The sequence below is a fragment of the Miniopterus natalensis genome, chromosome 2 (genome assembly GCF_054644295.1).
Source record: "Miniopterus natalensis isolate mMinNat1 chromosome 2, mMinNat1.hap1, whole genome shotgun sequence".
Lineage (NCBI taxonomy): Eukaryota > Metazoa > Chordata > Mammalia > Chiroptera > Miniopteridae > Miniopterus > Miniopterus natalensis.
In genome coordinates, this window is record NC_142082.1 from 167748952 (window position 1) to 167773645 (window position 24694).

Below are 24694 nucleotides of genomic sequence, written 5' to 3' on the forward strand. Positions count from 1 at the left end.
CAGGGTGGCAGGTTTCTGTGCCGTTGCCCAAGGTGGTGGTGGAGTGGTAGTGGTGATAAGGTGATTCCATCTTTTATGTGAGGGGCATGAGAAGAAGTAGTGCCATCCAGCCAATGTTGATTGCACATCTTGGCTTCCTGCTGGCCCCTTGGTCTGAGGTTGCCCCCATGTCTGTTGGGAGCTGTATGAGCTCTCCAGATGAACTCTGCCCCAAGCTGTAGCATGACCCAGTTTTCCCACTTGCCACACCCCATTCCTGCCCCTTTCCCAAATCCTTCTCTATATCTCAGCCAGTTTACTGCTTGTCATGTCAGTGCCTTATCTGCCTGAGAAGTTTGGGGGTCTTATGTGGATTGGACGATGTCTCCTCCGCCTCCATGGTTTTGTCCTTGTCTCCACTTCCAGCAATTATGGAGTTAGTGAAGAGGAAGACCCCAGAGATGTAGCTGATTGAAGCCGGGTTGGGTGGGGACATAGGGATTACTGAGAAGTCCTTAAAGAAAATGATTCTTTCTAGTGAGATCCAGACTGGTGTTCTATTCCCAAGGGAATGGGAGGGGCTTTCTTGTGCCTGGCCTGATCCTGGGCCGATTGGGGGAAGGCTGATGGTGCTTTGTCCAGCCTAATGTCTCATGTTCCCTAGTATCTGCCTTGCTCAGGAAGGGTGGAGCCAGAGGCATTTTAGGACTAGTTATGGGGTTCAGGAGCTAAGAGCATGTGTAGGATTGAAGGAAGTATATTGTTCTCCACTATCTAAGCACTGCTTTTTTTTCTTGGTGAGGAGATGACTTCCAAATGTTGGATAAGGTGGCAAGAAGTGGTCTAGGATCTGTGGCCTGGACTCTGGGTGGGGGTGGTGAGGAAACTGAGTTTTAGAGACTTTTTCTGGGCTCCCATTCCTCGTGGTAAATCATTTGGGTATCAGAAATTTGAGGAGAAGATTGTGTGCTCTGACCACAGTTCCACTGAGCCTTTGTTAAATCTTAGCTCTGATGATTGAAAAAATAATTATGATTGAGGGAGTAACCCAGTCCCTCTCATAGTATTACCTTCATGTTTGTCTTGGGTTTCCTTGCCTTGGATGTCAGGGTAGGTGCTTGAGAACTGTGTCATCCCAGAGGAGGTGTTAGGAGAGGTGGCATTTGGACCTGGGGCCAGGTAATAATTTGGCAAGTCTTCTGTGAGGGTAGTTTTTCCCCAGCTACCTCTCAACCCCCTCCCCCTCCCCTGCCACTTCCTGTCTGTCCTATGTTGGCAGCTGGGTGCCCTGGGCTGGCTTTTGCGGTCAGGAGCCATTTTCCCTCTCCTCAGTGGGTGAGGCACTCCCTCCTTCTCTCCACTCCCTTCTCCACTACCCCCCTCCTTGGGCGGGGGTGGCTTGGGAAGAAGGAGAAAGAGGAGGGAGGAGGGAGCTGGTGTGCTGGTGTGAATGTCTGTTACAAAGGAAGCTGCCTCCTGGCCTTCTCCTCCCCCTCTGTGCCCCTTCCCACCTATCCCTGCCCAGGAGCTCTCAGTATTACCCCAGGCTTTGTGTGTGCTCCCAGCCAGGGCTGGAGGTGGAGCCAGATGGGAGGAGGATTGGGGGTGGTGGTGGAGGAGATGGTGACAGCTGGGCTGATTTGGGCCCCTGGGGAGAAGAGGCTACTGACCCAGGAGAAGCTGGGGAGGAACAGTAGAGCTGGAGATGGGAAAAGGAAATTATGTTTGGGATTAGGCTGGCAACAGAACCTGGGACTTGGAGGTTCTGGTTGTTTTGAGCTAGGATGACCCAAAAGGGTGGGTGAAAAGTGTGGTTTCTGGGGCCCCTGAACTGATATTGTTCTGGGAATGTGGTGAGGTGTATGCCATAGTTTTTGCCATCTGGGTAGGATCTTTCATTCTCATTCCCTGCTTTATAGAATACTTGGTGGCCAGTTACAGGAGGACTAGACCTATTTGTACTATTTGGTTAACTCTAAGCAGCTTGATTTAGCTACGTTGGAGATAAGCATATAGAAGATTCCTGTTAGGAATGAGGGAGAGGAGGCAGGGGTCTGGACAGCTGCCCGTGGTGGGTCTGGTCTGGCTTGGCAGGCCTGTTTCGGGTCTCTACAGCTCTCTCTTTGTCTGTTTTTTGTCCTGAGTCTCAGCTTCCTTCTGTGGAGAGTATAGCAGTCTCTTTAGTGGAATCTGGGACAAGAGGTGGAGAAATAATATCTAAAGCCTCTGGATTAGGCTCTAACCTTTTGCTATTGATCTTTCCCTTGCTTTCCTCTCTGCCAAATATATGTAGAAAACGAAGAGGACCCAGAAGAGGATTTGTCAGAAGCAGAGACTCCAAAGCTCAAGAAAAAGAAAAAACCTAAGAAACCTCGGGACCCTAAAATCCCTAAGAGCAAGCGCCAAAAAAAGGAGGTGAGTGGGTGACCAGATGCTATGGGGAATGGGAAGAAGGGAGGAGCTTTGAAAAGGGTTGAAGGGCTGGGGGCATCTGTTTCTTCCTCTGGAGTGGCAGGCCACAGTCCTGGGGACAAGCCTTAGGGCTGTCCTGAGGTCAGCATGTGTGTAGCATGTGTGTGTCTGTCTCCCTCTCCCCCCTTCCCTGCTCCAGCGTATGCTCTTATGCCGGCAGCTGGGGGACAGCTCTGGGGAGGGGCCAGAGTTTGTGGAGGAGGAGGAAGAGGTGGCTCTGCGCTCAGACAGTGAGGGCAGCGACTATACTCCTGGCAAGAAGAAGAAGAAGAAGCTTGGACCTAAGAAAGAAAAGAAGAGCAAATCTAAGCGGAAGGAGGAAGAAGAGGAGGATGACGATGATGATGATTCAAAGGTATGTGGATCTCTATTCTCTTCTCAGTACTGTTTGTTAACGTTTGTCCTTTGTTTCCCAGACACTCTACTGCCCATTAGAACATTTTCTTCCCACCTGTTTCTAATGATTTCCTCTTAGCTCTCTTCCTCTGGCCTTGCAAGCCTTAGTTTCAACTCAATTCCCTTAGCAGGTGTAGGCATTAGGAGTCAGGTCTTTGACCTTGCTCTCTCTGCAGGAGCCTAAATCATCTGCTCAGCTTCTGGAAGACTGGGGCATGGAAGACATTGACCACGTGTTCTCAGAGGAGGATTATCGCACCCTCACCAACTATAAGGCCTTCAGCCAGTTTGTCCGGTAAATAGGAGGGGCAAGGGGAGGAGAGGGCATCTATAATCTCTTCTCATTTCTCTTTCCCTTTCTTACTCTTCAACTTTTTCTTTTTTGCTCTTCTCATTCATTTCTCCACCAGACCCCTCATTGCTGCCAAAAACCCCAAGATTGCTGTCTCCAAGATGATGATGGTTTTGGGTGCAAAGTGGCGGGAGTTCAGTACCAACAACCCCTTCAAAGGCAGTTCTGGGGCTTCAGTGGCAGCAGCAGCAGCAGCAGCAGTGGCTGTGGTGGAGAGCATGGTGACAGCCACAGAAGTTGCACCACCTCCTCCCCCTGTGGAGGTGCCTATCCGAAAGGCCAAGACCAAGGAGGGCAAAGGTAAAGTGGGACTTGTGGGAGGGCAACTAGTGTAGGCTTAGGATGGTGAAGATAGACAAAGTATGGAAATGCTGTTCTGTCAGCCCATAGATAGAAGGCAGGAGGGAGAAATGAATTTTGGATTTAGGAGGGAAATTTGGGAAGCCAGCTTATTATTTTCCCCGTCTTCGGTCCTATGATGTGTATTTGGATTTTATGATCATCTTTGCTCTCTCCTGATTTTAGGTCCCAATGCTCGGAGGAAGCCTAAGGGCAGCCCTCGTATACCTGATGCCAAGAAGCCTAAACCCAAAAAAGTGGCTCCCCTGAAAATCAAGCTGGGAGGTTTTGGTTCTAAGCGTAAGAGATCCTCGGTGAGAGCCCAGCCCATCCCTTTGGTGAGGGTGCCGTATCTGATAGAGAGGATGTTACCTTATGTCAGGAGTTAGCCTTTATAGTAGGCACATAGGATGTGAGGAATTGGCCACAGAACAGGTGACTAGGTTCCATGTACAACAATCCTTGCTAGGATTCTAGTGCCCCTAGCAAGAGAGGGATTCCTTTCTCTACCACTCTCTTTTCCCTTGGCTTGAACCTCTAACCTTATTCCTTTTCATTCTTCCAGAGTGAGGATGACGACTTAGATGTGGAATCTGACTTCGATGATGCCAGTATCAATAGCTATTCTGTTTCTGATGGTTCCACCAGCCGTAGTAGTCGCAGCCGAAAGAAACTTCGAACTACTAAAAAGAAAAAGAAAGGTGTGTTTCTTTTCTGAATCTGTATGTAATTGGATCGGGTGGGAACGACTGGGGAAGAATCTCCCTAAGGAGATAGAGGTTGGGTTATTTTTAGGGGAGGGGGAGGGGGGAGGTAGTTTTTTTCTAATAACTGGGCTTTCCCTCTTCCTTGCCCAGGCGAGGAGGAGGTGACTGCTATGGATGGTTATGAGACAGACCACCAGGACTATTGCGAGGTGTGCCAGCAAGGCGGTGAGATCATCCTGTGTGATACCTGTCCCCGAGCTTACCACATGGTCTGCCTGGATCCTGATATGGAGAAGGCTCCGGAAGGCAAGTGGAGCTGCCCACATTGTGTGAGTACCTGGCCACTGTGGCCCTTTGGGACCCTCAAGAGGAAGGGTGGGATGATAAAGCTTTTTTGGGCCTGGGTGGGAGTAATGGTGGTGTTGCTAATGTGGGCTTTGGGAAGCATTCAATGGAATGATGAGTGTGGTTCAGCCTTGGGTGGGGGGGTGGTAATAATCTGACTCTGTTTTTCTTTACTGTAGGAGAAGGAAGGCATCCAATGGGAGGCTAAAGAGGATAATTCGGAGGGTGAGGAGATCCTGGAAGAGGTTGGGGGAGACCCTGAAGAGGAGGATGACCACCATATGGAATTTTGTCGGGTCTGCAAGGATGGTGGGGAGCTGCTCTGCTGTGACACCTGTCCTTCTTCCTATCATATCCATTGCCTGAACCCCCCACTTCCAGAGATCCCCAATGGCGAGTGGCTCTGTCCCCGTTGCACTGTGAGTGACTGACCCCAGCCAGGGTGAGGGATGTGGGAAGGGTTTACCCGTTAAGCAGATAGGAGTGATCATGTCACACAAGTCCTGGATAAAGTCCAGAGATGGAGAGGGAATTCTATTATTCTCTCCCAAGAAGGGTCCTGGGATTAGATCTTACTTGCAATGAGATTTTAACAATTCTTGAATAAGGTTGAGGCTGTGGGCTATACTATCTCTTCTCCATGGTAATGATTTGGTGTTGGATCATCTCTTCTCTCAGTGTCCAGCTCTTAAGGGCAAAGTCCAGAAGATCCTAATCTGGAAGTGGGGTCAGCCACCATCTCCCACACCAGTGCCTCGGCCTCCAGATGCTGATCCCAATACTCCCTCCCCCAAGCCCTTGGAGGGGCGGCCAGAGCGGCAGTTCTTTGTGAAATGGCAAGGCATGTCTTACTGGCACTGCTCCTGGGTGTCTGAACTGCAGGTAAACCTGGATAGCCTGGAGATGTGGAGGTTACAACAGAGAAGGTATTAAGAACAGTCTTGTGGATAGGAGTGACTGCAGCTCCTTTGTGACTTCTTTCTGCTTGCAGTTGGAGCTGCACTGTCAAGTGATGTTCCGAAACTATCAGCGGAAGAATGATATGGATGAGCCACCGTCTGGGGACTTCGGTGGTGATGAAGAGAAGAGCCGAAAGCGAAAGAACAAGGACCCTAAATTTGCAGAGATGGAGGAACGCTTCTATCGCTATGGGATAAAACCTGAGTGGATGATGATCCATCGAATTCTCAACCACAGGTACCAGTCAAGCTGGGCCAGACTGTTGTTGTCTTGGGCATACAAGGGTAGGCAGCATATCCACTGGGAGGCTACTGTCAAGGGATTATGAAAATGGACATCACCAGTAACTTACAATTGGAAGAGATGAACACACTGTTGTTATTAACTGACTGAATCCTGGTATTTGAGTCATAGAAGACTATAGATTAGAGATAATTTTTGGTCCAAAGACTGGTATAGTGGAGGCTCTGAATACATGTCTGGCCTACCTAGAGGCCTGGTTTGTAACATACGTTATTGGCAATGTTTGAGAGCAAGGCTGACTTAGGAGAGGAGGGTGGCCTTCTGGCTCTGAGGATTTTCTCTCCTTAACCTTGCAGTGTGGACAAGAAGGGCCATGTCCACTACTTGATCAAGTGGCGGGACTTGCCCTATGACCAGGCATCCTGGGAGAGTGAGGATGTGGAGATACAGGACTATGACCTGTTCAAGCAGAGCTATTGGAATCACAGGTCAGTCACTTGGTATGGAATAGAGTTGCTTCTTATTGGGAAGGACCCTAGACAGCGGTGTGATGTCTGTCTTTTTCAGGGAGTTAATGAGGGGTGAAGAAGGACGACCAGGCAAGAAGCTCAAGAAGGTGAAGCTGAGGAAGTTGGAAAGGCCTCCTGAAACTCCAACAGTTGATGTGAGTTGGGGCAGAAGTGAGAGGACAGAAGTTATTGGGTAGGACAATGTATTTTGTGTGCTCCAGTCTAGTGATGGTGGAAATAATAAATTTATAGCTAAGAATGCTTCGTGAAGTCTGTTTGCTCTCCACATCTCTGTATATCAGAGAAAATACTATGATTGCTTTATCTTTTCATCATCAGAAAAATAAAAGCATAGGAAGTGGTGGTGGTTTCTGTTTTTTTTTTTTTTCTTTAATTGATGTTTAGAGAGAGAGAAACATTTTTTCCACTTACTGATACATTCATTGGTTGTTTCTTGTATGGGCCCTGACCGGAGATTGAACCCGCAACCTTTGCGTATTGGGATGACGCTTTATCAAATGAACTACCTGGCCAGGGCCAGGAGGTGGTGTTTTATATGATTGAGGAAGTGTTATCTGGTGGTGGTGGGGCAGTCATACAACCAAGCTTTTACATGGAAACATTGGAACCTGGGTCATTGGAACCTGCATCTTCTGACCCTTCATGGGTCATTTCCTCTGGTCTGTGTGTGTACGTGTGTGCGCGCGTGCGGATGGTTAAAGTTAAAAGATGAATCTTGGGGGAAGCAGTGGGGATGGGGGGACATATGACTACCTGGTGGATCCTGACTAGCAGAATTAATGTAGTGCTGGGGAGTCTATATGTCTTTCCTCAGAGATCTGTGGGACCACAAGATCTCCATCTGCCTGATAGGTTGTTAGTTGCCTTGCTTCCTGGAGGATCCTAAATCAACACAGTTACAATAACCAGTGAGGGAAGGAGGACCTAGTGAAAATGTGTGAGGAGGAGGCAGCTCTTGACTTCTTTATTTCATCCTTCAGCCAACAGTGAAGTATGAGCGACAGCCAGAATACCTGGATGCCACAGGTGGAACCCTGCACCCATATCAAATGGAGGGTTTGAATTGGTTGCGTTTCTCCTGGGCTCAGGGCACAGACACCATCTTGGCTGATGAGATGGGCCTTGGGAAAACTGTCCAGACAGCAGTCTTCCTTTATTCCCTCTACAAGGAGGTAGGAAAGCTGGGACTGTTAGTTTTTTGTAGGGGTGCTTTGTGTTCATGGTCTTCTCTTACACTGAGGAGGGAGAAGAGGGAAGAAAAAATTGATTGTTAACCTTGAATGGCAGTAAGATAGACACACGTACACAGAAAGATTTGGGGGAATGGAACCAGGGGTAGGATTAGTGGTGGGTGCAGAGAGCCTCAGTAATGGGGGGATGGGTTTGTGTTGAGATCAGCAGAACCATGGGTGGAATTAGTATGGAAAGATCTAATAGAAGAGGTAAGGTTTTGAGTTCTCTATAATGGCGGGTATGGTTTTGTGGAAAGGAGTGGGTAGGGCGTTTTCATATGTAGAGAACGTCAGGGTAGGACTAGCAGTGCACATGCCAGTTCTCAGATAGTTTCCTGAGCAGGGGGTAGAGGTGGGCCCCGGGGTTGTAGTGGAATGGCCCCTTAGTCCTTACTCTGTTCTTCTCTTCTTCCTCAAAGGGTCATTCCAAAGGCCCCTTCCTAGTGAGCGCCCCTCTTTCTACTATCATCAACTGGGAGCGGGAGTTTGAAATGTGGGCTCCAGATATGTATGTGGTGACTTATGTGGGTGACAAAGACAGCCGAGCAATCATCCGAGAGAATGAGTTCTCCTTTGAAGACAATGCTATTCGTGGTGGCAAGAAGGCCTCTCGCATGAAGGTATCTCAGAGGAAGGATACCACTCTTGAGGGGGAGTTGTTGCTATGGGCTTGCTTTCCCTCCTTGTGACCAGGTCTCAAGGAGGCAAAAGGATGACAGCTGGAAGGAGGGAAAATCCCCAAGTCCCTTGGGTTTGCTGACACTGGAGAATTTGAACATTAGTGACCAGGTTGCTGTCTTGTGCAGAAAGAGGCATCTGTGAAGTTCCATGTGCTGCTGACGTCCTATGAGTTGATCACCATTGACATGGCTATCTTGGGTTCTATTGACTGGGCCTGCCTCATCGTGGATGAAGCCCATCGGCTCAAGAACAACCAATCTAAGGTGAGGTGGAAGGAAGGGCGGTAATGGCCTCCAATGTTAGTTGTTAGTACCACCTACTCATTAAGGGGAGACCTAGGAGGAGAGGAAAGGGAAAAATGGTCTTTGCTTTTCTTTCTCACTGATACCCCTTGGTGGCCAGGCCTTAAAAGAGGAGCGGAGTTGGGGAGGAGGGACCGAAGTGTAGGGCAGTGAAACAGCTTGGAGTTCTGCAGAGATACACTGGAACCCTCTTTTCATTGAATTTCACCTCTCTCCATCTGCTTTACCAGTTCTTCCGGGTCTTAAATGGTTACTCACTCCAGCACAAGCTGTTGCTGACTGGGACTCCATTACAAAACAATCTAGAAGAGCTGTTTCATCTGCTCAACTTTCTCACTCCCGAGAGGTTTCAGTAAGTGTGTATTTATGTATAATCGGCTCATAATTCTGCTTCTGATCTTTTGGTCCATTTCTTATATCACTTTCCTTTCTTCCTTTCTTCCTCTACAACGTTATCCTTTCTTTTTTTGAAGCAATTTGGAAGGCTTCTTGGAGGAGTTTGCTGACATTGCCAAGGAGGACCAGATTAAAAAACTGCATGACATGCTGGGGCCTCACATGTTGCGACGGCTCAAAGCCGATGTGTTCAAGAATATGCCATCCAAGACAGAGTTGATTGTGCGTGTGGAGTTGAGCCCTATGCAGAAGTGAGTTGGAAGGGACAAAATACTGACTTCATTTTGCAAATATTGTTAAACGTCAGCCAGTCTGCAAAGTGTTCCTTATTCCTCCCCACACACTGCTTCAAGGCATCTGGTGACAGGAGCAAGCAAGGCCTAAAGACACCTGATGCCAGGCATCTGGAGCTCTTGGTTCTTACGTAGTTAGTTATACCTTATTTAAAATGATGGTGGTAGTAGTGCTTGTAAGGTTTTCTTAGTCCCAAAGTGAGATATGTTGGAAGGAAGATCTCAGATCTTAGGACTGCATTTTCAGTCTTACTTGTCTTCTTCCCTTGCCCATGCAGGAAATACTACAAGTACATCCTCACTCGAAATTTTGAAGCACTCAATGCTCGAGGTGGTGGCAACCAGGTCTCTCTACTGAATGTAGTGATGGATCTTAAGAAGTGCTGCAACCACCCGTATCTCTTTCCTGTGGCTGCAATGGTATGTTGTGCTACCTCTTGTTCCTCCCTGGGTTGGAACTGCTCTGTTGGGCTTTCTTTCAATGTTTTTTCTTCTTTGCTTCTTTCCTCAGGAAGCCCCTAAGATGCCTAATGGCATGTATGATGGCAGTGCCCTAATCAGAGCATCTGGGAAATTATTGCTGCTACAGAAGATGCTCAAGAACCTTAAGGAGGGTGGGCACCGTGTACTCATCTTCTCCCAGGTATTATGTGTACTGGGCTCGGAGCTTTAGGGGACAGCAGTAGACAACCCTCAGTGACACGAGGGAAGGGATTTTCATCTGACTTTCCCATAATTAAATGGGCTCCTTTTCCAGATGACCAAGATGCTGGACCTGCTAGAGGATTTCTTGGAACATGAAGGTTATAAATATGAACGTATTGATGGTGGAATTACTGGGAACATGCGTCAGGAGGCCATTGACCGCTTCAATGGTATGTGGGAAGGAGTGGTTTGGGTCTAGGCATTCTCCTTCACTGTGTCTTTGGACCAATCACTTGTTCTTGTGCATTTGCTTTTCTGTATAGTTCTTTTGCCTCTTTATCAATTGATATGGAAGAGTAAATGTTTGGAATGTCTTTTTTGTTGTTAATCCTCACCTGAGAATATTTTTTCGATTGATTTTTTTAGAGAGAGTGGAGGGGAGGCAGAAGGAGAGAGAGAGAAACAGAGATGTAAGAGAGATACATCTATTGGTTGCCTCCTTCACGCACCCTGATGGGGGGCAGGGAATTAACTTGCAACACAGGTAATGTGCCCTTGACCAGGAATTGAACCCTAGACCCTTAGGTCTGCAGGCCTATGCTCTAACCACTGAGCCAAACCGGCCAGGGCTGAATGTCTTGATTGGAAGAATGTATTGGACTATTTGTAGGATTTTTTTTTCTTTGAAGTCTTCATTCTTTTGCTAGAAAGAACATTTTCTTTAATCTCCTTCATTGTATCTTGAGGCCCAGGATGGCCCAGGACTTACCCAAGCGCATATTGCAAGTTAGTGGCAGACTTGTCTCAGTAGCCACTACGTCTTCTTTTAATTTAATTTCTAATTAATTAATTAATTATTTTTAATCCTTACCCAAGGATATTTTTCTATTGCTTTTCAGAGAGAGTGGAAGGGGGAGAGAGAGAAAAACATCGATGTGAGAGAGACACATCGATTGGTTGCCTCCCACACATGCCCCAACTGGGGCCCGGGATCAAGCCTGCAACTGAGGTATTGTGCCCTTGCCTGGAATCGAACCCAGACCTTTCAATCTGCAGGCCAACGCTCTAACCGCTGAGCAAAACTGGCTAGGGCTATTTTGTTTTTTTAATCCTCACCTTAGAGAGAGGAAGTGGGGAGAGAGAGAAACATGGATTTGAGAGAGAAACATCAATTAGTTGACCTCCATATACTCTCTAACTGGGGATCCAAACGTGTAATCCAAGTATGTGCCCTGACTGGGAGTTGAACCAGTAACATTTTGGTGCATGGGCGACGCTCAACCAGCTGAGCCACTCTGGCTGGGCACTACCTCTTCTTTTTTTAAAAAAGTAATTTTGGACTCAAACAGAAAGTTGCAAAAATAGCACAGAGAGTTCATGTATATTCTTCATCCAGTTTCTTCTAATAACAATTTATATAACTACAGTACAATTATTAAAACCAGGAAATGAGCCCTGGTATCATACTGTTAAATAAACTATAGACGTTAATTGAAATGTCACCAGTTTCCCCCCTAGTGTCCTTTTTTTTCTTAAATATGTTTTTATTGATTTCAGAGAGGAAAGGAGAGGGAGAGAGAGAGACAGAAACATCAGTGATAAGAGTCATTGATCAGCTGCTTCCTGCACACTCCCTACTGGGAATCAAGCCCTAAACCTGGGCATGTGTCCTGACCAAGAATCGAACCAGGATCTCCTGGATCATAGGGTCAATGCTCAACTGCTGAGCCATGCTGGCCGGGCCCTAATGTCTTTTTACTATTTCAGGATCCAAGCCCAGATCCCACATTGATTAAGTTGTTGAGTCTTTTCCTATCTGTGACAGTTCTTCATTCTTTCCTTTTATTTCATGACATTGATGCTTTTGTATTTTTTAAAAAATATCTATTGATTTTAGAGAGAGAGGAGGGGAGAAGGATAGAGAGATAGAAACATCAATGATGAGAGTCATTGATCGACTGCCTCCTGCATGCCCCCCACTGGGGATCGAGCCCATAATCCAGGCATGCATCCTGACCGGGAATCAAACTGATGATCTCTTGGTTCATGGGTCAGTGCTCAACCACTGAGCCACACCAGCTGGGCGACATTGATAACTTTTGATGATTACTGGTCAACTATTTGTGGGATGTGTCTAAGTTTAGGTTTGTCAGTTTTCTCATGTTTAGATTGAGATGAGAGAGTTTGGGCAAGAATACTAAGAAGTGAGGTTGTGTCCTTGTCAGTGCATCATATTGTGGGGGAGGACATGATGATGTGAATGTCCCATTGTTGGTGATGGTAGCCTTGACCACTTGTTCAAGTGGTATCTGTTGAGTTTCTCCACTTTAAAGTTAACACCCCCCCATTGTCATTGATAAATATCTTGATATTTGAGACTGTGGTGATACCCTTTTTTTCCTTAAATTTTCACTCTGATTTCATTATCCATCAGTGGACCTTGCTTACAACAATTATTCCTGTGGTGTTGGCTCATGAGGTTTCATATTTCTGACGTTCCTTCTACCTTTACTAATTGGAATTCAGGAGACACTTCTAATGATGATTTTGGTTTCTTTCTTAGCACCGGGTGCTCAGCAGTTCTGCTTCTTGCTTTCCACTCGAGCTGGGGGCCTTGGAATCAATTTGGCTACTGCTGACACAGTTATTATCTATGACTCTGACTGGAACCCCCATAATGATATTCAGGTGAGCAGAGGTAGCAGCCTGGTATATAGTAACTTATTACAAGTGAATAGAGGTTTTTTATGTCTGTCACTGTATCGTAAGCCAGAAAGTTTGGGTTATCTGTGCTCCTATTTTGGGTAGCATGTTAGAGGATGGTGTCTGGGGGCAGGGGTGCAAAAGGAAGTTTTGTATAAAGGCAAGCTGCAACTCTTGCCTGGTGCTGAACTTTGCTTATAATGTGGAAGTCTAGGCAAGAGTGAAAGCAGGAAAATATGGTTACTTCAATTTCTGGCTTTGTTCTGTGCCCAACTCCAGGCCTTTAGCAGAGCTCACCGTATCGGGCAAAATAAGAAGGTGATGATCTATCGGTTTGTGACTCGTGCGTCAGTAGAGGAGCGTATCACGCAGGTGGCAAAAAAGAAGATGATGCTGACGCATCTAGTGGTTCGGCCTGGGCTGGGCTCCAAGACTGGATCCATGTCCAAACAGGAGCTTGATGACATCCTCAAGTTTGGCACTGAGGAATTATTCAAGGATGAAGCCACAGATGGAGGTGAGCTAGTCAGGAACTTGTTTTGGTTTGGGGCTTGGCCACTCTAAAGGGTATCTTTGATACCTAGGGTCCCGGGACTTGGACCTAGCGTCCTGTGGAACTTGCTTATTCTTCTGCAGCTGCTGAAGCTGACTTTGGGTGTATGGGCCCTTGATTCTTTATAGGAGGAGACAACAAAGAGGGAGAGGATAGCAGTGTTATCCACTATGATGATAAGGCCATTGAACGATTGCTGGACCGTAACCAGGATGAGACTGAAGACACAGAATTGCAGGGCATGAATGAATATTTGAGCTCATTCAAAGTGGCCCAGTATGTGGTACGGGAAGAAGAAATGGGGGTGAGTATGAGTCCAAGGCAGTGCTTTGCTTGGTAATAGATCCAAAAATTGGAACTGAGACTAGTCACATTTTCATCTTTGCTGTGGCTATCAGGAAACCTACAGTCAAATTTCACACTTAAACAGTTATATTAGCTCTTTATCAGAATCTCATTTTCTCTTATGTATTTTGTTAATCCTACAAATAAACTTTTGTTTGCTATTTCAAGTTTCTTTGGAGAAAAGACAAGAAATAGGATACATACCTAGACAGCCTGTCTCCCTGTGCTTTTTAAAACATTAGAATTGTTTTCCCTTTTTTTTTCTTCCCTTTTCTTGGTCTTTTTAAGTAAAATAAAACAAAACAGAAAAATACTAAAACAGTGATAAAATGTGTGGCTTCTGTAATAGTTTTCCCCCCCAAATGATAGAGTTGGGTATAAAATGAAAAAAGTTGCTTTCTCCTTTGGTTCTCTTTAAACCACTCAGCTCAGGGTTCTTTGAATTGACATAGGTTCCTGGTGGCCTTTACCATCTTTTCTCATCCTTCCAACTCAGAACCATCCCTCTTGCTGTGTTTTTGTGATATGTATCTATTATTTTTGTTCTTGAAGATGATGCTACTAACTTCAGTTGTGTGTAACTGGTTGAAAAGTCTGACATAGGTCTCTAGACTGAATTCAATCAAAACTGCCCTCCTAAAGGTGCTCCACATTTCTGCCAGGGCAGTGACTGCATACAGAAGTGATTGCCTGGGGCAGCCCGTGCTGAGTGGTTGGGAAGGGAGGGGTGATACTCTCCCTCCCATTGGTAACCTCTGCTAAGGATTACACAGATATACAAATGGTCCTCTTATTAGTGGCTGCTCTTTACTTTATAATATTTAAAAGTTTTATTTTTTGAATAGATAGTAATTTACATGGTTCAAGATTTAAAAGATACAAAGGTATCTCTTCCACCCCTGTCTGGCTACCTAGTTCCTTCCCTCGGGGATAACTGATATATATCAGTTTCTTATGTATCTTTCTAAAAATATTTTATTTACATATAAATTACATATATATCCATACATACACACAGAGAAATATACACACATTTTTTTCCTTTTAAACATGAAAGTAGTTTCTTATACATGATATTTCCTACCTTGCTTTTGTCTTCTTAATAAATCTCTTTTAAAATTTATCTGTATTGTTGAAAATATTACTTGTCCTCCCTTTTTTCCTCATTCTCCCCCACCCTCCCGTCCCCGACCCCACTTAATAAATCTTGAAGATATAGTCTAAGTCAGCACATAAAGAGCTCCCCAAGCTTTTTATTTCTGAATGGTATATCCTTGTTTTAAAATACCATAATTTATTTATTTTTAAAAGCTGAGGTATAATTGACATATTGTAATGTTTCAGATGTACAACATCATGATTTGATTGAAGTGATCACAATAAATCTAGTTAAATTCTGTCACCATATAATTACTTTTTCCTTGTGTTGAGAACTTTTTTTTTAAAAAAAATATATCTTTATTGATTTCAGAGAGAGGAAGGGAGAGGGAGAGAGATAGATAGAAACATCAATGATGAGAGTTGTCATAGATTGGCTGCCTCCTGCATGCCCCTGACTGGGGATCGAGCCGGCAACCTAGGCATGTGCCCTGACCAGGAATCAAACTTCGATCTCCTGGATCCTAGGTTGATGCTCAACCACTGAGCCACGCCCAGCTGGGCTGTTGAGAACTTTTAAGATCTACTCTCTTAACAACTTTCAAATATGCAGTACAGTATCATCAACTATATTCACCATACTGTACATTACATTCCCACAACTTACTTATTTTATAATTGGAAGTTTGTACCTTTTGACCCCCTTCACCCATTTTTGCCCACCCCCAATCTCCAGCTTTTAGTTAATTAGTTTAACATTGATGGACATGTAGGTTTTTTGTTTTTTTTTTTTAATTTATCTTTAGCCCGGCCGGGCATCGCTCAGTGGTTAAGCATCGACCTGGGATCCAGGCGATCAGGGTTCGATTCCCGGTCAGGGCACATGCCCGGGTTGCGGGCTTGATCAATGACCCTCTCATCATTGATGTTTCTGTCTCTCTTTCTCCCTCTCCTTTCCTTTCTCTGAAATAAATATATATTTTTTAAAAAAATTTATCTTTATTGTTGAAAGTATTACAGATGTGCCCTTTTTCCCCCCATTGACCTCCTCCACTCCTCTAGGTGGTGTTTTTTTTCAATCCTCACCTGAGGATATTTTTTCCATTGCTTTTCAGAGAGAGTGGAATGGGGGGGAGAGAAAGAAAGACAGAGAGACATCGATATGAGACAGACACATTGATTGGTTGCCTCCTCCCCATGCCCCAAGCGGGGCCTGTGATCAAGCCTGCAACTGAGGTACGTGTGTACCCTTGGCTGGAATCGAACCCGGGGCCCTTCAGTCCGAGGGCTGACGCCAAGTTGGCTAGGGCCCACTAGGTTGTTTACAGTATTATGCTTAGTAGCAGCAGTTTAATTCTAACATAAGGGATTTGGAATCAGTTAGTGGTCCTGAAATGTCTGAAAAGGTAACAAGACTTTCAGAGGAGCATAAACATTCCAGGGACATAAGATATATACAGGGTGTCCCCCAAAATGTATACACACTTTGAATGATTATAAAGTGTTTATTAACACACAGCTCATTTTCGAAATTTAAAAGGATCTACAGAAATGAATACTTTTTTTTGGTCAGTGCCTGTTTTCGAACTGATGACCATTCTGGTCCAGGCACTGCTGATAATGTGAAGCAGTGGAATTGCAAACATTAAGAATCATTTCGTTCAGTATTTGTGTGCCCTCAATTCATCGACTATTGTGGGTTGTTTACCATAAAATTTATGTAACCGCATAAAAAAAAAAGTCTAGTGGCACTTTAGGATAAGTTTTATTTAAAGCTTAGCCTGACTTTACCCATTATTTCAAATCAGTTAAGCCTGGAAAGGAGTGAAAATTGAGTTGTCAGCTGTTAAAGTGTGTATACTTTTTTTCGGACACCCTATATATGTAATTCTTGCACATAGTTTGTAAACTTAGGAAGTTTAGAAGAACAGAAGGGCTTATGTCCCTTCTACTTTATCTGTTATGAAAATCTTTTGCAGGATTTCAGAAGTGGCTCCATTCTGCTTTGCTAAGGCTCTAACCTCTTTTCTGCATTTACTGTCTCCCAACTGTGTATGTGTCAGTATAAAGGATAGAAGAAAGCACATTATTTCTTCATCCATCTCTTGTGATAATGGCTCCATCCCCTTTTTCTTTAGTTATGTTGATTGCTGATCTACACATAATTATGAGGAGCCATGCTGCATCAATTCAGTTTCTTTCAAGTTCTTAGGTCCAAGCAGGCACACCAAGTATTTCAGAGTCCAGTCATGAAAAGGAGCTAGCAGAATGGGAACTGTGAGGACCAGGGGTAGCTGGTGGTGCTGACTTCAGCACCCCTGAGTCCTGGCCCTCCCTCTGTCCCAGGAGGAAGAGGAGGTAGAACGGGAAATCATAAAACAGGAAGAAAGTGTGGATCCTGACTACTGGGAGAAATTGCTGCGGCACCATTATGAGCAGCAGCAAGAAGATTTGGCCCGAAATCTGGGCAAAGGAAAAAGAATCCGTAAACAGGTCAACTACAATGATGGCTCCCAGGAGGACCGAGGTGTGTGTGGCCGGCCCCGCCCCCCACCCATGGGCCGTTCCACTAGAGCAGTGGGCCCCGCTCATCTGCCCTCTCTCCCTCCAGATTGGCAGGACGACCAGTCCGACAACCAGTCCGATTATTCAGTGGCCTCAGAGGAAGGTGATGAAGACTTTGATGAACGTTCAGAAGGTGAGGGCTAGGCCTTTCTGCTGGTTGTTAAAATTCTGCTTTGTCTAATACCCCTACCAGTATCACTCATGCATTCTTTTCTTCTTGCAGCTCCCCGCAGGCCCAGTCGCAAGGGCCTGCGGAATGATAAAGATAAGCCATTGCCTCCTCTGTTGGCCCGTGTTGGTGGGAATATTGAAGTAAGTACCGTATGATTCTAGGGAAGGGTGGGTTAGTGCTGATAGTGGGTATTTGGTGGAGTAGGACCTGCTCCCTCTCACCTACGTTCCTTTTGCCCCTAGGTACTTGGTTTTAATGCTCGGCAGCGAAAAGCTTTTCTTAATGCAATTATGCGATATGGGATGCCACCTCAGGATGCTTTTACCACCCAGTGGCTTGTGAGAGATCTTCGAGGCAAATCAGAGAAAGAGTTCAAGTAAGTTGAGAGATGGAATAGGACTGACATAATGCAAGGGCTTTTAATCTCTGGTCATTCTGTAGCATTAGTCCACCTGTGCAGGGAAATGGAATGTTTTCTCTGATGAGGTTGGCAGGTGAAGCTCTTAGTAATAGAGTTGTGTTCCTATCTGGGGCATGGCATGGGGTCTGGAGACCAGTCTTCACTGTGATGATGGGCTTTACCTCAAGAAAAAGCCATAGTTGTCTGGGATAATATCTTAGCTGGTGATGGGGAAAAAATCTGATGTGGAGTTGGCATAATCGCTGTTTAACTCGTTTCTCTACTTCACTACAGGGCTTACGTCTCTCTCTTTATGCGGCATTTATGTGAGCCGGGAGCAGATGGGGCTGAGACCTTTGCTGATGGTGTCCCCCGAGAAGGCTTGTCTCGCCAGCATGTCCTTACTAGGATTGGTGTCATGTCCTTGATTCGCAAGAAGGTAAGCCCTGAGCCTCTCTCCATTGTTCAGGGTTTCTAGGGGAAACTGGAGGATGATAGGAAAGGAGCCTAGAGCTGGAATTGAGTCTTCAACATCTTGTTTTGTTGCTACAGGTTCAGGAGTTTGAGCATGTTAATGGGCGCTGGAGTATGCCTGAACTCGCTGAAGTAGAGGAAAACAAGAAAATGTCCCAGCCAGGGTCACCTTCCCCAAAGACACCTACACCCTCTACTCCAGGGGACACACAGCCCAATACTCCTGCACCTGCCCCACCTGCTGGTAAGTCTCTGGCTGTACTGTCATTTCTATCCCTCTCTTCTTGTCCTGGCCTATGCTTTCTCTGCTCACCTGTGCTCAGTTCTAACAGGGGAGTCTGGCAGGACACATAGCAACTTCCCTCTCAGTTTAGGAGGGCCGTCCTGAGTATAGGGCTGGCTCTTAAAGGCACGAGAGGACAATTGATGATAAGACAGACTGGGAAGTTATGACCTCTCTAATCTAGGACCTTCTTCCTAATCAATTGTCTTCTATTGGTTGCAGAGGATGGGATAAAAATAGAGGAAAATAGCCTCAAAGAAGAAGAGAGTGCAGAAGGAGAAAAGGAGATTAAATCTGCAGCACCTGAGGCCGCCGTTGAGGTAAGAGATGGATGCCACACCAAAGGTAGATGGATGAACCCACTCTTCATTGTTGGCCTATCTGCTTCAACTTCTCTCTGTTCCTTTGAAGTGTCCACAGCCCCCTGCTCCTGCCTCAGAGGATGAAAAGGTTGTTGTTGAACCTCCTGAAGGAGAGGAGAAAGTAGAAAAGGCAGAGGTGAAGGAGAGGACAGAGGAACCTATGGAGACAGAGTCCAAAGGTATCTACATTTTCAAGCACTACAGATCCTTGTGTAAAGCAGTTGCTGTTGGACTTCCAGCCAGGCTGTAGAGATGTCAGGAGGAAGTCACACACTGAAGAACACTGTGCCCTTGATTTAAATTGTGGGTATCCCCCCACTTAAGACATCTTTTAAGACTTTAATCATAAAGATTTTGGTTTAGGGTTGTTCCAGTTGGATAGTGTGGAACAGCAGAGGACATTCTTCTTTAGATACATTCTTCAGTGCGATCTGTTCCCTGCAGGTGTTGCAGACGTGGAGAAGGTGGAAGAGAAGTCGGCAATAGACCTGACCCCCATTGTGGTGGAGGACAAAGGTGGGTGCTTGGAGAAGCTGACTCTGCTTTAGGGGGCTCTGCAACTAGAACAAGGACTTGATCTCTGGGACACTCCCCTTCCAACCTCCAGCCTTCCTAGTTATACCCACATAGCCATTATCCCAAGTGAAGACTCCATTTGTCCCCACATTTAGTTGTCATTGGGCCATTGGCACCTTTTCTGGGTTTGAGAAACGTGTGGAAAAGGTGTGGAGGTGGATGATACCGTGTAGCACATAGTGCTATGGATAAGGGCCACAGTGTGTGCAGCTAACGTTTTTCTTCATATCCTGTAGAAGAGAAGAAAGAAGAAGAGGAGAAGAAAGAGGTGATGCTTCAGAATGGGGAGACCCCCAAGGACCTGAATGATGAGAAGCAGAAAAAAAATATTAAACAACGTTTCATGTTCAACATTGCAGATGGTGGTTTTACTGGTATGAAAATGAGGGACCCACTGGGGTTAGAAGGATCTGAGGTGAAATTAGGGTTGCTGTTAGAAACGAGGGCACAGAAATGCACCTTTATTAGACGAGGAAAGCCAGGCTGATTGCTTATTCTTCTGGGTTCCATGTTAGCCACAGGCATACTGTTAAAATGGTATCATGGGCACATGAATAAATAGCAGTTTGAATTCTCACAGAAGTTTGTCTTTCTTTTTCTCCTCTACCTTCCCTAAATTCCGTTTTAGAGTTGCACTCCCTTTGGCAGAATGAGGAGCGGGCAGCCACAGTCACCAAGAAGACTTATGAGATCTGGCACCGACGGCATGACTACTGGCTACTGGCTGGCATCATAAAGTATCCTTTTCCTGAGTCTGGGTTGTGATTCTTGGTTAAGGTTTCTGAAGGTTTCACAGATTGAGCTTCTTTCTTTCCTTGTTTTGTTTTTCCTGAGCAATTTTCCAATAGCCATGGCTATGCCCGGTGGCAGGACATCCAGAATGACCCACGTTATGCCATCCTCAATGAGCCTTTCAAAGGCGAAATGAACCGTGGCAATTTCTTAGAGATCAAGAATAAGTTTCTAGCGCGAAGGTTCAAGGTGAGCAGGATGGGGAGGAATACCATGTTGGAGTGACAGGCCTTTAAGTGTAGAAGGAACTGCAAAGAAGGGAGTATGTTCATGCAACCATACTGTTTATTGTGTTCTCCTGTGTACTTAACCTTTTGTATTCCGTGAAAAGCTTTGTTTCCAAGTATCTTCATTGTTAAAGATCAAGACATACAGACTTGAAAATTAACCAGCTGTTCAAGGGCTGAAGATGACTACCTAATGAATGATGTAGACTAGTGTAGTGCGTGTGTTGGGGAACACTGTAGGTTGAAGTGTTCAGGAAAGATACAGAGGTGGATTGAATTGGATCTCTGAGGCGGCAGGGGTGTCAGTGGGCTGGTGGCATTTTTTCTGGGTCTGAGAGCACCTTTGTGGATAAGGGGTAGAGTGGATGCAAAAAGGAGATGCACAGTGGAGCTCCATTTTCAGAATCACTGGGGCTCAGAAGCCTAGGACTGAAGGGAGTCTTACTCAGAAATTTAACAAATAGGTATTGAGGGCACCTTGTGTGCAGACCATCAGAATGGGAAAATGGGATACCATGCATGAAGTTAAGACATGTGGCTCTAAAGCCAAGTACAGTTGGGGGAGTAAGAAATGTACACTAATAAACCCTCACACATTATGTACTAAGCAATGAATGGCACAGGGATACAAAGACAAGGCACTTCCAATTTAGAGGCAAATGTGTGATTAAGACTCAAGGGTGGGGAACCTTTTTTCTGCCAAGGGCCATTTGGATATAACAACATTTGCAGGCCATACAAAGTTATCAACTTAATAATTAGCTATGAAAAAAGCTCCTACATTTATTGAATTTCGAGTCTCGCCTGCGGTTGCCTTGGCAGGGCCAGACCAAATGATTTCTGGCCCACCGGCTGGGTGTTCCCCACTCCTGGATTAAGTGAATGCCATTTTGGGTATTGAGATGGAGACTGCTGAATCCATAAGAAAGTTCTCCAGATGGAATTCGGGGAGCAGGGAGGGAGTTCACAAATGGCTGCATGGGGAAGGTGGCATTGGAATTAAGTTTTGATGAATGGAATATGGAGATTGTTGGATAGAAACAGAAGGCTGTTTGAATTAAAACCGATTAAGTTGGGCAAAGACATAGAGGCAGCAGCAGAGCTTAGGGTGTTTGGAAACAGCATATTAGCCCAGTTGGGTTATAGAATACACTTGAGGGGGGGAGTTTAGAGAAAGAAGTAAGGGCTAGAGGTCAGTAGGTGGGTTTTTGGCACTAGATAAGAGAGTGTGGACTTTACCCTATAGTTAATGGGTAGCTATTGGTTTGTGAAGAGTTTCGATATGACCAAGGGAAATGGAAACAACATTCATGAAATTACAGAACTATCATGCAGTCATGAGGTAGTAAGGGCTGGACTATGATGCTCGTTGTGGAAAATGAAAAGGATAAGGTAAAGGAAATAAAGAATTTATGGAATTTACTGATTTACTGTAGGGGTGAGCAAACCTTTGTGGGACATATGGTCTCTGTTGCAAGTACTCAACTCTGTGGTAGTATGAAAGCAGCCATAGGTGGTAAATAAGCATGAATGTGTTACAATAAAACTTTGTCAACACTCAAATTTGAACGTAATATAATTTTTATGAAGTGTCACAAATTATTCTTATCTTCACTTTTCAACCATTTAAAAATGTAGCTCTCTGGCCATACAAAACAGGTAGCAGGCCAGATTTGGCCCCCAGGCCATAGTTTGCTGACCCCTGACTTACTGGATTTGAGATGCAAAGGAGTAAGACTCCAAAAATAACTGAAGCTTTGAGCCTGAGTCACTGAGAAAATTAAATTATCATTGTCATACCAGGAAAGTGAGGAAAGGGAACAGTTTGTAGGAAACAAATTCAGTTTTAGGTAAGTCATTTGGTGTTTCTCACTAGTAAATAACCCTTCCAGTACCTGCACCACTGTAAACAAGTAGGATCAAAAGAGTGACCATTATACATGCATGGAATCAGAACAATCAGTGCTTGATCTGCAGGACTGAAAAACATCAAATCACTTGCATATAGGTTCTGGCTGACCTAGGAGAGGAGAAATCTCTTGGGAGAATGCTTTAAAAGAACAGTAAGCCAAGGGCTGATCCTGGAGAAAACTCATAGTTTGGGGCAGGAGAAGGGAGTTGGTGAAGGAGATAGGGTATATGGATTGAAAGCATATGCTTGACCTGTTTGGAGGTAAATTAGTAGGCCCTGATGGAGCCAAATCTTGTGGGAGAAACAACAGCTCATTATCCTCATACTGTCCTTTTTCCTGACCCCTAATTGGATTCTCTTTTAAGAATCAGTGGATACTTGAACAAATTAAGTCTCATAAGTTCTGAGTCAATATTCTGTCTTTTGGATTATATTTCAAAGACTTTTACACAGCGCCGTCAGGCGACAGGTACAAGAGTTTGTTGCAGTGTGATTTTTGGTGTTGGGGCCTGGAGGCAACCTAGATGTTCGAAATTGGAATTGTGGATAGAGAAAATGTGGATTCACATCATGGAGCACTAAGCAACAGCTGGAAGCAGCAAAATGTGTGTGATATAACAACGTAAATGGAACTTTTAAGAAGATACGTAGTGGGGAAAGGAAGGAAAGCATTTTATATATACAGAACATCATTCTGTAAATTAGAAATGTGCACAATCTTTAAGAACATCCACCAAAAGACACACAGTAAGTATATTAGAGGGGTTACCTATTGGTGAAGGGAAGAAAGGGAGTGAGAAAATGGAGACAAAGGAAACAACAGAAAAAAAATTTTTTTATTAATTTTTTTTTCAGAGGGAGAGAGAGAAACATTGATGTGAGAGCAAGACATTGATTGGCTGCCTCCTGCATGTCCCCTACTGGGGATTGAGCCCGCTACTTGGGCATGTGCCCTGACCGGGAATTGAACACGCAACCTTTCGATGCACAGAGTGACATCCAACCAACTGAGCTACACTAATTTTAAAGAGTAAAACAGTTTAAGTGATATGATATGGCACATGGTAGATATATCCATGGGATGGCTACTGTGCAACCATTAAGAATCATTTATGAAGTTCAGTTAAGAATAAAAGATGCTTACTATGTAACTTTTATTGAAAACATAATATAGATATTTATATGTAGTTTCAATTATGTTAAAAATATTTATGGAAAGAAAATCCTCAGAACGTTAATGTCTCTAGAAGGTAGAATTATTTGTGAACTTTTTTTTTTTTTTAATATATCTTGATTTCAGAGAGAGGAAGGGAGGGGGGAGAGAGAGAGAGAAACATCAACAATGAGTCATAGATCCACTGCCTCCTGCATGCCCCCCACTGGGGATTGAGCCCCAACCCAGGCATGTGCCCTGACCAGGAATCGAACCACAACCTCCTGGATCGTAGGTTGACACTCAACCGCTGAACCATACTGGCCAGGTGTGATTTTAATTCTTTATACATTCTGTATTTTCTAGATAGCGTTTTTATCATTTTTGTATAAGAGCGAAGCAATAAAGGGTAGAGTTTTAAAAGCACGGACTTCCCAAAAGGGAGTAAAAAACAAGTAATGCAGTGGTGAACTGGGTGTAGGGGAGCAGTCCTCCATAAGATTATAGGTTCTGAGAGGCCCGTCAGAAATAAGCAAAATGAGTGTCACTCCAACTTCTGTTCCTCTTTATCCTTTGTCCAGCTTCTAGAGCAAGCCCTGGTGATTGAGGAACAGCTGCGGCGGGCAGCTTACCTGAACATGTCAGAGGACCCTTCTCACCCTTCCATGGCCCTAAATACGCGCTTTGCTGAGGTGGAGTGTTTGGCAGAGAGTCATCAGCACCTGTCCAAGGAGTCAATGGCAGGAAACAAGCCTGCCAATGCGGTCCTGCACAAAGGTAGCCAGTGGCTCCCCTGCCTCCTGCTGACTCAGAGTCCTTCCTCCTCTGCCCCTCCCCAATACACATTTACTCCCTGTTTCCAAAACCTTTTTCAGAACCCCTTTGTCTGGGAGCTTAAGATGTGCTACAGGTCTGTGCCTTCCTCCTTGGGAAGCTATTATGTTAGAGGCAATCAAGGACACTAGTTCATTGCCTCTTTAACTCTTTAATATATTCAAGTTCTTGGAGGTGGAAAGCAAAGGAGAATAAAATAGTGTCATCTGGGATACTTTATAGAGGTAACTTCAGGTGATTTAAGATCCCAGTAAATTCTAGACCCCTTTCAACATTTATTTCTAATTAAAGTTAAAACACTGTGAGGGAGGTGGAAAGTGAAATGAGAAAAAGAAGGTATAAATAATGGAGGAGGAGACAGCTCCAAAAGGTG

General features: G+C 44.9%; 1 protein-coding gene and 1 non-coding gene across 6 annotated transcripts in view; both read left to right on the forward strand.

Moving 5' to 3' along the window:
• CHD4 (chromodomain helicase DNA binding protein 4) overlaps positions 1-24694 on the forward strand; it is a 28578-nt gene that overhangs the window by 2397 nt on the left and 1487 nt on the right. The window contains exons 3-38 of one of the 5 annotated variants that reach the window (XM_016221806.2): positions 2273-2394; positions 2591-2806; positions 3024-3142; positions 3258-3499; positions 3725-3852; positions 4104-4239; positions 4435-4574; positions 4770-5009; positions 5269-5472; positions 5582-5787; positions 6150-6281; positions 6361-6457; positions 7304-7495; positions 7975-8175; positions 8362-8499; positions 8769-8890; positions 9012-9185; positions 9506-9647; positions 9739-9870; positions 9985-10102; positions 12436-12560; positions 12855-13092; positions 13257-13432; positions 16918-17098; positions 17183-17269; positions 17360-17448; positions 17551-17684; positions 18003-18147; positions 18261-18426; positions 18688-18785; positions 18877-19006; positions 19272-19343; positions 19640-19777; positions 20032-20140; positions 20252-20384; positions 24069-24264. In XM_016221806.2, coding sequence (XP_016077292.1) covers positions 2273-2394; positions 2591-2806; positions 3024-3142; positions 3258-3499; positions 3725-3852; positions 4104-4239; positions 4435-4574; positions 4770-5009; positions 5269-5472; positions 5582-5787; positions 6150-6281; positions 6361-6457; positions 7304-7495; positions 7975-8175; positions 8362-8499; positions 8769-8890; positions 9012-9185; positions 9506-9647; positions 9739-9870; positions 9985-10102; positions 12436-12560; positions 12855-13092; positions 13257-13432; positions 16918-17098; positions 17183-17269; positions 17360-17448; positions 17551-17684; positions 18003-18147; positions 18261-18426; positions 18688-18785; positions 18877-19006; positions 19272-19343; positions 19640-19777; positions 20032-20140; positions 20252-20384; positions 24069-24264 — 5418 coding nt within the window. Of the gene's footprint in view, positions 1-2272; positions 2395-2590; positions 2807-3023; positions 3143-3257; positions 3500-3724; positions 3853-4103; positions 4240-4395; positions 4575-4769; positions 5010-5268; positions 5473-5581; positions 5788-6149; positions 6282-6360; positions 6458-7303; positions 7496-7974; positions 8176-8361; positions 8500-8768; positions 8891-9011; positions 9186-9505; positions 9648-9738; positions 9871-9984; positions 10103-12435; positions 12561-12854; positions 13093-13256; positions 13433-16917; positions 17270-17359; positions 17449-17550; positions 17685-18002; positions 18148-18260; positions 18427-18687; positions 18786-18876; positions 19007-19271; positions 19344-19639; positions 19778-20031; positions 20141-20251; positions 20385-24068; positions 24265-24694 lie in introns of all 5 variants that reach the window. The other 4 variants (XM_016221803.2, XM_016221802.2, XM_016221805.2 and 1 more) reach the window with 4 other exon arrangements.
• LOC148093919 (small Cajal body-specific RNA 11) lies at positions 18467-18606 on the forward strand. The gene has a single exon (XR_015714158.1).